The following is a 12,128-nucleotide window of genomic DNA, read 5'->3' on the forward strand; positions in this document are numbered from 1 at the left end:
ATGACCCTTAAAAGAATTGAAGATCACTAGCTGTAAGCGGTGCTTTGTGATCTTTACCGGTCTATGAACAGTGGGGTGCAGTAAAACACCATGCTGCATACGCGTGAAACATGGAAAACAATCTATATATACATATAAATTTTCAACAACAGTTTTCTACGCATAAACTTACAATCTAAAGGCTAAAATCAATCATTTCCGTCTCCAGTACGATATCATAAAACCGTCACTAAAAAAGGCTCGCTCCACAGAGCCTAATGAAGAGTATGGCACAGTTTTGTTATCAGTAATTTGCACATTTAGATCTCATTTTTTATGCACCCAGCATTCTTTGTGCAAATATGTACACGAGTCCGCGAATTTGCAATGTTCTTGTATATAAATAGGATAGTCAATAGGAGTGGAATAATAGCATTTTTTGTATTTTGAAATAAGGTAAATTGAATTGAAAAGTACCTTAGAAAGATTCCAACACTTAGCAATCGGCACATGCGGTATGGCAAAGTGTTAAATAGAAGTTAAAAGTGTAAATTGCACAGACGATACATTTAATTTATTTGACGGGTCTTTTTAATCATAGCAAGTTGTATACTGTTATGATCAGATTTTGTTAGTGATTTCGAAAAAACATGATCATTATCGCACATTTTTTTTTAATTATTTTAAATACAACAATTATTCCATCGAAATTGTCCGCAGTAAAAATTCATAGACAAATTGAAGACACGCAGACGTGATACTAGCTGTTCATGCAATTATATATTTTTATCTTTAAATATTATTTCTTTATAATTAATATTTTTATTCTAATGAATATAGTCTTAATAAACAACAAACATTTAAAACTTTTCATTACGATAATTTAAGCTATCGCTAAATTCCTGAATCGGTAGAAGCAGCGCCTGTCACTGACCGGCATCTCCTGCCGTCTGTCGTAAAGGCAACGCCGGTATTTGAACGTGATTGCCTATCGTCTTGGGGCCTGTCTGTATGTCTGTCTGTTGATTCGTTCCACAAACGCGCTGCCCTTGTGATTGGATGGAGTTGTATGGGTCTTTCGGACATCGGTAATACGGCAAAGCCAAAAGAAGTGAATGATATCTTGTTGCCCTGTGGCGTTTCAAACATTATGGATTGAAACACCTGGCCTTGCAGGATCGAAGTTGTCTGTTAGTTTCCTGAAAATTGGACCAACAGGAGTATTATCAACCAATGAAAAACGATGCTCGGATGAACTTAAAAACTTCAGACAAAGACGGGTTTTAACGAAGACAACGCAATTCACGTTGTCATTCGTAAAAGCCGATCTTATTCTTTGGTACAGGATCATCCCCGTAGAAGAAGGAGGATCTGGGGTGGTCGGGAAACCCCAGTAGGAGCATGGTGTATATGAAATAAAGGGGGCTGGAATCACTAGCTGTATTTGAAATATGAGGTATTTTGGATTCGCACTTTCATCGGGGTTTGGAGCGAAGGTATATTTATTTGACAAATACTCAAAAATAAATTGTTCCGACATCTGTGGAGGATCCTCACCACCAGTTAACTGAAGGCCTGTTCAATTCCTTAGTATAACAAAACTCGATTTGGCTTTTCAAACAGCCATCATACACGCATTGCGGGTCTTTTGTAGGTAATCAGGGGTAGGGGGCGTCCTTGTCACCATCCAATACGAATGGCTTGGAATGCACTACGTTTATTTTCGAATGTTGCACGGTTTCATACAAATTATACTCATTTTTATGTAATTGACTTACAACTCCATTCCAAAGCATTTTCATAATCATCTGGACTTGTCCGGACAATACTGAAAAAAAAACGGTCCAGACAATACTGAAAAAAACGGTCCAGACAATACTGAAAAAAAACGGTCCAGACAATACTGAAAAAAAACGGTCCAGACAATACTGAAAAAAAACGGTCCAGACAATACTGAAAAAAACGGTCCAGACAATACTGAAAAAAACGGTCCAGACAATACTGAAAAAAACGGTCCAGACAATACTGAAAAAAACGGTCCAGACAATACTGAAAAAAACGGTCCAGACAATACTGAAAAAAACGGTCCAGACAATACTGAAAAAAAACGGTCCAGACAATACTGAAAAAAAACGGTCCAGACAATACTGAAAAAAACGGTCCAGACAATACTGAAAAAAACGGTCCAGACAATACTGAAAAAAAACGGTCCATACAATACTGAAAAAAACGGTCCAGACAATACTGAAAAAAAAACGGTCCAGACAATACTGAAAAAAACGGTCCAGACAATACTGAAAAAAACGACTATTTGAAAAATCCAGCGGGATACTAATCTTAAGGAAATTACTGTAGTAAGAAAGTGAAATGAGACGTATGGTAAATACTGACCTACTGCAATATAATACTAAACGACTACTTTGCGTTTGATTACGCTGACTGCACGGTTGTTTCCATTGTATTATCCGATTTTTCGCGATGAACATTGTGAATCTCTAGTTATACCTCTGGATATATGCATATTCATTTTGTTTAAGGAGAAGTTTGAATGGAAATGGTTTATACAATACTTTATATGGGCATCTCATAAGCACCAATATCAATTATACGTTACATCAGCATTCAAGAATTTCACTCATCTGGGGGGAGAGCGGGGGTCATAGATGTTATTCCAGTCAAAATAGTATATCGTGGGAAATAAGGTATTTCGGTAAACTCATTTTAAATTCAAGTATGATAGGACGATACTTTTTCATCTTTTGAAGTATGTTATCAGACATGGATGATGCTTGAAATACGTTACTGAACCTCTTTATCAGTAATTCATATTTCTTAACTGAATTTTATCAATAATAAAATGATCATTTATCGCCAATTTTCAAAGAGAATATAAACGATAACTGGTCTCAAAATAGAAGGATAAACTGTTATCTGATAGATTGCATACGTATACATATAAACCATCAGGTAATCTATATTTGAAACTAATAATAGATACAGCTCATGCCGCAAAAACTTTGCATGATTACGAAATCATTAAAATAAAGCAGTTCGTTTTTCATATTCACGACAGATATCATGTATTGCAGATTTCAAGCGGTTTTAGTGTTGTATAGCGTGGTTTCGAAAGGACTTACTTTTGATGTTACAGGTAGCTATGTTTTATTATAGAAATTGGCATTTCTTTGGGATATGATAGTATGTTAGTGTTAGTGTTATGCTTTTCGTAATAACCTTCCTCAACTTTATTTTTGAATCACGTTTTTATTCATTGCGTCACAAAACTATGATTCGAAAATGACAGCAATGACGTAAAATCTGCCTTCGGGCGCTTCTCTTATCCTTCGTTTGACAGGATCTATGACATGTCCTGTTACGCATGCGTATTTGTGCACAAAATATCATTTGTTTTGCAGTTTAGTACGTTTTTCTTTGGTTCGTCACATGACATCATATAGTCCATTTAGAAGGACGGAATTTTACCAAGCACATTCTAAAACATGTTTTTGTATACGATATCAAAACGGATAGGACGATGTTTAGTAACATCCGTATTATGTTAAAGCCTAAGTATCATGTGAACTGACCTACAATGACACTATTCAGTTGTTTTAATTATCATAAGTCTAGCATTAGCGACTGCTAAATATTGAAAGACAACATGGTAATGCTAGAGTTATAGCCCCTTACATTATCAAACGATAAGCACATGTAACTTGATAGTTGGTTTAATTTCTTGAAGAAAATGTCTTATTTCGCTTGTTAATTTGAATCGGTATTGCTTGTCCATTAAATTTACAAAGTTAAGGCCTTTGAACGGCATTGCATGTTCATAAGACCTTGAGGAATAATTACTTGTAAAAGATTGTTCCTCAGTAATTGTTTAATAATACATGTTCAACTATTGATGGAAATTGGGTAACATAGTGGTAACAAATCTTTCGATTAATGAACTGCAGATAAATAAAGAAAATCAAACTCAAAAAAAGAATACGCAGGTGTTCATTCGATTTATAACAGTTATCAACATAAGGTGGTGGATATAGGTGAAGCAAGATTAATCAGACGACTGTTAAGTGATACAAAGGTTGTTGAAGTGGTACGGTTAATTGAGCGCTATTGTATTTCAGGTACATATTTAAATACCACCATTTTTTATTTCAATAAAAGAAAGTTTTTAACATAAAACAATTGTATTACATGTTTATAACAAATGAATACCTTTACATTTTTATTTGAATCGAATTAACTGAGTGTGGGTTATGCATACATTAATAGAGTTTAAATAAAATATGACATAGCTGAAACAACACAAAACAAATTATTCATGCAAATATACCACATCTAACATAAATTATATTTTGATTGGTTCCTGATGTCACGATTTTTATAACTGCAATACAAAAAAGTATAAGCATCCTCCATTCGCAGCGATTTCGGACGTTTTCATCATAGGCATGTCAACATCGATGTCACTGACAGGAAAATAACAGCGAATTGACATTCTTCTTTAATCAATTATACATTGCTTATCAAACAAGCAGAATGGTATGCAATATGTGTCTGCGACGGTTTTCGAGATTTTTTGAGTCTTTAATAAAATAAACACTATGTTAAGGCCATATTTTCAGCTGGTTATTAGTATTTATTAATTATGTCTCAAAACTATTGTCACTGTTTCGGCTCCAAAGTATTTAGGTTTCTCCTGGATTGTTATTATAAATTAGAAGGCAGAAGAACAAAACAATGACTGGTAATATGGTTAAAACACGGTAATTCCAACATTGTTCGAATGTGGACTTTAGACTTACTTTATGTGTGTCTCACTGACTAGATAAACTTCATAATGAAGGATGTTTGTTTCTATTTTAAGAGTAAACATATAAACTAAAGTTCATTTTGTATATTCGATAAAATATTGCTAGTATTAACTATAACGTTTCAGACGAGCCATGCGATGCATGTGAATGTTGCAGATCATCAAAGTGTGCGAGTGCAACTCGAGGAGAAGAGTATCACCCCAATGTGTGTTTGGACGGCTGCCTGCCAGACTACTGGGGCCTTAACTGCACTTCTAGGTAGTTTTTTTTTCAAAGAAGTGTTTGATAAAACGTTTATTTTAGCTACAAGTATGCAATTTTCACACACAACACACAGTTTATGATAAGAGAGTACACACAAATTGTTTGGTCATCCATGTTAACAGTCGGAAGCAATTTACCCAATAACATTCAATACATCATGGTAAAAAACCTGTGTTTACTCTCCTGTTTGCAGTTTTAAGCTATTTTCACATTAGTCATTATGTTTTATCAGATGTCCGGAACACTGTCAGGAATGCGACCAAACCCTAGGCTGCGTGAAATGCATTCCTGGGTTCACCGGCCCAAACTGCAGCACTCAGTGCTCTCGGAGCAACTGCTTCTGCAACACGACGAAAGAATGTGTCTCTTGTCCAACAGGATTTCATTTGCAGGGCGGCGAGTGTCTTTCGTGCCGTCGGGGCTGTCGTAGCTGCTCCTCGTACTTTCGATGTGACCTTTGTCAGCCTGGTAGATTCGGCGCATCTTGTGATCGAATCGTTAATGTAACGAATCATTGCTACGTGAGAGAAGGGTATTACGAACAGTACTGCTTGTCATGTGAAAATGGCTATTACAACACCACGTCAGCATACAACTCCGTATGCCCCTCAGCATGCATTTCCTGCGAATCGCGGTCAAATTGTACATCTTGCGCCGACGGTTTTTACGGAATATTTTGTCAATTTAAATGCGGCGCAGGCTGCAGGAAAGGGAGTTGCGATAAAATCACAGGATTTTGCCGGTGTAATACGAATTTTATTGGCCATAAATGTGAACGATGCGTTAATGGAAAAATAGGTAGAAATTGTAACAATTCATGTCCAACGCATTGCATTTCATGTCATGATAGTCAGTGTCTTGAGTGTAAAAGAGGTTGGTATGGCGATCAATGCCAAAATGCGTGTTTAAAGCATTGCACTTCATGTCATAATGCCCATCAATGTCCAGCCTGCGTTCAAGGCTACCACGGAGTTCAATGTCAATATAAATGTGAGATAGGTTGTGAACTCGAGCAATGCAAACAAAGTAATGGTTCTTGCTCTTGTAAACCAAATTTCATCGGCGCAAAATGTGACCAGTGTATTTTAGGAAAGTATGGTCCGTTATGCCAATTTGACTGCCCACACGGTTGTTTGAACCAGTGCAATAGAAACACTGGCCGATGTGATAAATGCCTGCCGGGCACCTTTGGTGAAAAATGTGAATCCCTTTGTCCTGGTAATTGCAATGGTCCATGTGACAAGAAGAGTGGTTCTTGTAGAAATTGCTTAGGAGAATACACCGGAATACATTGCGATCAGGTATCGCCCGCTCCCGCAAATAACCCGTGTAGAGAGACCTGCAAGTCCAACATTTGTGACCCCGACACGGGTTATTGCAAGCTTGGCTGCATGCCAAACTACTTCGGCCCAAAATGTGAATATGTTTGTCCCATAAATTGCTCTTCCAGCCAACTCTTCCTTAGATGTTCTGACGACAATCGCGGTTGTGACTGGGAATGCGTTATCAGAGTGTCCTCTGCAGCCTGTTATGAAGGTATTGATACTGGCTTTGAAATGCTAAAACGGCGTTTTTGGTTTTAATTGCTTTTATGATATCTATTGGTTTTAAATGCTGAGACGGTTTTATTAATTTGAGTGCTTAAACATTTCTATTAGATTTCATATATATTCCAATAAAGAAAACATGAGTGTGGAAACAGCGTCAAATGTTCGTCTGGTCTTTAAGGAATTCAATATTCTAACATTATTGTTGTTTTGAAAATATATCATCCTTTCCAGATCTACACAGTGACACAAGCAATCAGACACTTGATGATGGACAGGGTAATATTCCTGCACTTGCAACTCTAGGCGCAATCCTAGGCGTCACTGCCGTAGCAATCATCGTATTAGGTGTTCTGAAGTATAAGCGGATATTGAAAACATGTTCTTGGTAAGTTAAATTAACTTATATTTTGAAGACAAAACTTAATAACAATTACTTAACTACTACTACTGCTACTACTTCTATTACTACTATTACTTCTACTACTACTCTTCTACTACTACTACTACTACTACTACTACTACTACTACTACTACTACTACTACTACTACTACTACTACTACTACTACTACTACTACTACTACTACTACTACTACTACTACTACTACTACTACTACTACTACTTTTTTTAAATTTAGATTCTGACAAAGGATCACACAAATACACAATATAATTATAATTTCAATTCACGACTATGATCTGTAATAAGTAACACCCCTGTACTGCCTCTGAATAACCTTCCAATAACATCTTTTCCAGAAGAAAGCTTTTTGAACAAAGGCAAGAGGATGAACAGGAGTGTCATATCAATAATACGCAACCAAACCATTTATATGCATCATATCAAGGTATAGCTAAAGTAACAACATTTTACACTCTTCGAACTGTTTACAAAATTTAAAATTTACAACATACTAATATTTGTGTTGATATGATCACATCGCATCGTGTGAAAATGTTATTTGCGAGATATGAATTTTTACCAATTATATGATTATACATATAAGGGGACAACAGTTTTCGAGCGCGTGTTAATCTGCGGACGTCCGAAGCTCATTTGAACAGCAATCTTCAGCTGTATATGCCTGTGAAAAGTTTTGCTTTTGCTAAATTTGCATAATTTCTTTACAAAGCACCGATATCTTTTGAAAAGCTGTATACCGAACTGAAACAAATAATCATTAATCTATACAAACAAGCTCTAAGGTGACGTCATTTGTTGATGACATCACTTTGGTGTGTTAAGCGTCTCTATTTTCCAAAAACAACAACAACAACTCCGTGTCAATTCCTCTGTAGTTTTGTGATTTGAAATAAAACACGTTTGAAATAGAATCTAAATTATTTACAAGTTTTTAAAACATTTAATGAAATGCAGTTGTAAATATTGTGTGAAATGTGTACTCACTTATTAAAGCATCGAAGAAACAAATAAGGCATCATTTTTAACATCCTATTGAATGCTTATTTTTCACAAATGGTTTAATAATAAAAAATGTTTCCTTTGTGAAGAGTCTGTTTTTGGATATAATCTCAAAATGCATTATCAGTAGAAACCGTATACTCAATACGTCAAGTAAATGTAATTAATGTACTGGACTCGTGCAACACACGAAACCAGTCTGGAACGGCACAAGAATTGCCGTCGTTTTATACCTTTTTCTCGTAGTTCCAGACCGGTTGTATAACATTTTAGAACCGATCGGGCATAATTAACCATATATGAGCAATGATAGTAACATTATCATAACATTAACGCGTTACAACATTAAAATGAATTGATAATATGATTATATAATATACAAATACTGTATTTCATTACTATTTGAAAAGTCATGTTTATCGTTTCCCGTTCTTGTTTCGACTATAAATGTGGTGGCTAGACAATTAGTCACCTGGTCAGTTTCCATGTAACATTGTATGTCACGTAACAGCAACGTTGTCTTTTGAAGGCGGTGTTGCAACCACTACACGGCAAGACAGATGTTCAATATCAAGTCATTTGACATCCTCAGGGACCTACGTGGATGGTCGCTTACCGATGAAAGGAGGTACAAACGATATATGCGAACAGCTCGCAGATGAATCCAAATCCTAAAAGCGTGGTTTTAAAATAGCAAAAATATTCGTTTATTAACTTTATTCTGATGAACATGTATGAAAATACAAAAACATCATTCAAACATTTTCCTTTGATATAATATGATATGGATCAAGTAGCTTCGAAGTTAATAATTTTAATCATACATTAATATGTGTGTGTATGTGTGTGTTCTTGCATGTTCAACCATTTTACTGCAAGTATTCAGCGAAAGCAAACGAAAAGAAAACATCTATATATATATATATATGCGTGTGTGTGTGTGTATGTGCACACTTTCTTTCATGCTTTTCGATGGAATATGGAGTTATATCAGTATACAAAATAAGGAGTGAAAATATCAACTTTTAGAACTACTTTTAAAATCCATTGTAGTAACTTCACCTTGATCAAAACAGAACACTTCACTTTTGAAAGAGAAAGTGTTTGCAAAAAAAATTATTGGAAATTTAAACAAATGTATATTTGGAAATAAACAACTTACGATTGATTAGATTAGATGGTTATCCCGTTTTTTAAACGTTTTCTTGATCTTGAAGCTAAGTGTTCGAACGTTTGCTTTCATACCAAACAAAATACAGACGTAAAAACTGCTCGAACATAAATTGAATGTTATATAATCGTTCAAATGTATTGTGAATTATTTGTCGTTGTAATACGTAGTAGGAACTTCCTGGAAAATTCACACAACAATTTACAGATTTACTGATTGTTTTTACCCCTGCCACGCCTCAAAATTTGTCAACAAACTAGCGTGGTCATCATCATTACCTGGAAATCGACCCGTCTTCAAGCAAAACAAACTGGTCTCTGACAGTAAGATGACTGATTATCCATCAAACAAACTTTTAAACTAAGAAAAATGGTTTATATCCAATGATTATCCGCAATTGTTTTGCCATAACATTTCAAATTTTCATTCAATAAATGGCGGCGTAGTAATTTGGTTATGTATGCATACCACGCTTAAAATAAAAGTGTTTCCGTTGTTTTTTGGAACATGAATGCACTTATAAAACTGCATTGATAACTGTTTATAAAATATTTGCACTTAAACGAGAACATAATAAACTATTAAAAAAATATCAGAGAACTCTTTCTCAACAAACCGGAAATGGAAAATTGCATGCTAATATTTTGCATGAGGTGCGCCCAACGGGAAGCGGCGTTAATAACACCCTTTTCAAAAAGGGGGTAATTAAGAAAATAAATTTAAATTCTATAAAACTCGGAAATAAGCATAAAAGAAACAGAAAATGTGTTTATTTCAGTGTAAGGTCGTATTTTATTCCACTCGTAATCATAGAAAAACTATATTTTTACTCGTGAAATAAAGTACGATCTTACACTGAAATAAACAAATACCCTTTCCTAACGCAAACGCATTCAATAAAGGTATTTTAGCAACGTCCCTTCATCTTGGTGTATGAAAATAACCGGTCTTAGTCACGTGACGGAAATCATTTGTTTTAAGGGTCTACGGTCATTGTGGATTAATATGCTAAAAAAAACGAATACATTTATACTATTTTGGCTCTGGTTTTGATTGTCTTAGAGGATACAAATATTGACAATTTTCTTTATTTCATTTAGAGTAGTATCAGTGACATCTCAAGCATACACTAAAGTCATATTGTATATACCCTGACACAATTATCAGAACTACAAATGCATTGCAATTGACAAATCATGTCCCGAATTACATGAAACAGTAATAATATGAATATATTAATGAACTTCTGTGTAATGAATGTTGTAAGAAATGACTAAGTGTGCTTAAAATTATATATTTTTTTTGAAAATATCATCTAAATACCTGGCTCACATATACAATTAACATTATTCTCCATGATGGAAGACATATCCTAATCAATAATAGGTGTTTGAAGCAGATGTATGCTAAATATTGCAGAAGTCCATTTTTATCACAACCGCCTGTCGTTACACTGTTAACATAGTGCCAAGTGGTTATGATATTTGGACTTGAATCACTTCACACATATAACAGTTTCAGGAGATTTGGGACTTAATAAAAATGTCTTCTTTATTAGGGTATATTCATTATAACTTTAGTTTTGACGAGGAGTACGATTTAGGCCCTTAATCGCTCATCTATCCTCAAAACCTGTGCATACAAACAGTGCTGATAATAAATAGGCAAACTCGTGGTATTCTTTCTGACAGACATTTAGTGAATATCAAGAAGAGGGATTCAAGCGAATGTTTTAATTTAGTGTCTATAAGAACCTTTTAAGTTCAATCCTCTATATGGACTAGCCGTCATCGTCATCTCATAGCCTTATCTCGCAATTTGCGATCCATATCACAGATAAAGATAAGAATTTCTGTTTTCTTCCTAAGCGTGCACGTAGCACTCTTTATGTCTGTATCCACTCGCATAGGCCGCACAAACTTCTTACATAATCGTCACTGGATCGTTCACGTCAAATTCGTGATATTGCCGAGCGGTTTTTATTTGTAACTGTTGTGTAGCATTTCAAATGCGGAAAACGCATCAGATCGTCAACGTTACGCTCTTTATCGTGCTGAACAGTGACAAATCTCGGTTTTAATTGCAACGTTTCTTTTAACTTCGAAAGTTGCAGAACCAATCCCATCGTGCAGGTAACTCTCTATATTTTATTGAAAGGTGACAATATACTTTCAATATAACATTAACTTTGGTTTCAAACGACTATGCACCGCACAATCTTTTCTAGCCTTGTTTCCCATACGGTTTCTATATTTGTTATAAGTATGTGTTTTCACTTCTCTATTTTTACCACCAATGTGGATGACATTCTACGGATATTAGAATTACTGATTTTTCGAAAATGTCTTCAGAATTGTAGTTAGTCACAGTGTCATGATTTAGGTCATAAAAGCCTTAATGTACAAAGTTCAAGTTAAGCGTTTCAAGTACACGAAGGTTCTACGTTAATTTCAAACAATCGTGCGCAGTCCACAAAACGTTCGTTAAGGACCAAGTAAGTTTAACATTGTCATGGTGCAGCCACGATTAAGGGCATTCATAGGGCTATCGAAACTCGAATTGGCATATCGTACATGTCAGTTCAACTTTGCCTCGATGCATAAAAGATTTATGGCACTCATAGGGCTATCGAAACTCCATTTGGCCAATCGTACATGTCAGTTTAACGTTGCCGCGGTGCAGTAAAGATTTATGGCATTATAGGGCTATCGAAACTCGATTTGACCAATCATACATCCATCATACACGCTTTTGAGGTATCCACTAGGTAAACTCGTAGCTTATTTGTCACAACCCATTGCTAATATTAAAGAAAGCAAAACGGTTAGAAGGATTTTCTTTCATAACCGTTCAGGCGAAACAAGTAGACCCGCCAATTCTACTGCATCTATTTAAATTTCTTACAAGTGTACGCCAACTTTGA

At 35.3% G+C, this 12,128-nt stretch overlaps 1 protein-coding gene across 2 annotated transcripts; it reads left to right on the top strand.

Annotated features, from left to right (window-relative positions):
• The first annotated feature begins 3,007 nt into the window (after nucleotides 1-3,007).
• Nucleotides 3,008-8,919, top strand: LOC128206860 (multiple epidermal growth factor-like domains protein 10). 2 transcript variants are annotated; one of them, XM_052909558.1, is made up of 6 exons: nucleotides 3,008-3,130; nucleotides 4,925-5,057; nucleotides 5,296-6,599; nucleotides 6,845-6,998; nucleotides 7,371-7,459; nucleotides 8,564-8,919. In XM_052909558.1, coding segments are annotated over exons 1-5 (1,665 nt in total). In that variant the 5' UTR covers nucleotides 3,008-3,057; the 3' UTR covers nucleotides 7,372-7,459; nucleotides 8,564-8,919. The 2 variants fall into 2 exon arrangements, with proteins under 2 accessions (XP_052765518.1, XP_052765519.1); XM_052909559.1 differs by having other exon boundaries at nucleotides 6,514-6,599.
• The last annotated feature ends 3,209 nt before the right edge of the window (nucleotides 8,920-12,128 follow it).

The sequence above is a fragment of the Mya arenaria genome, chromosome 10 (genome assembly GCF_026914265.1).
Source record: "Mya arenaria isolate MELC-2E11 chromosome 10, ASM2691426v1".
Taxonomy (NCBI): Eukaryota; Metazoa; Mollusca; class Bivalvia; order Myida; family Myidae; genus Mya; species Mya arenaria.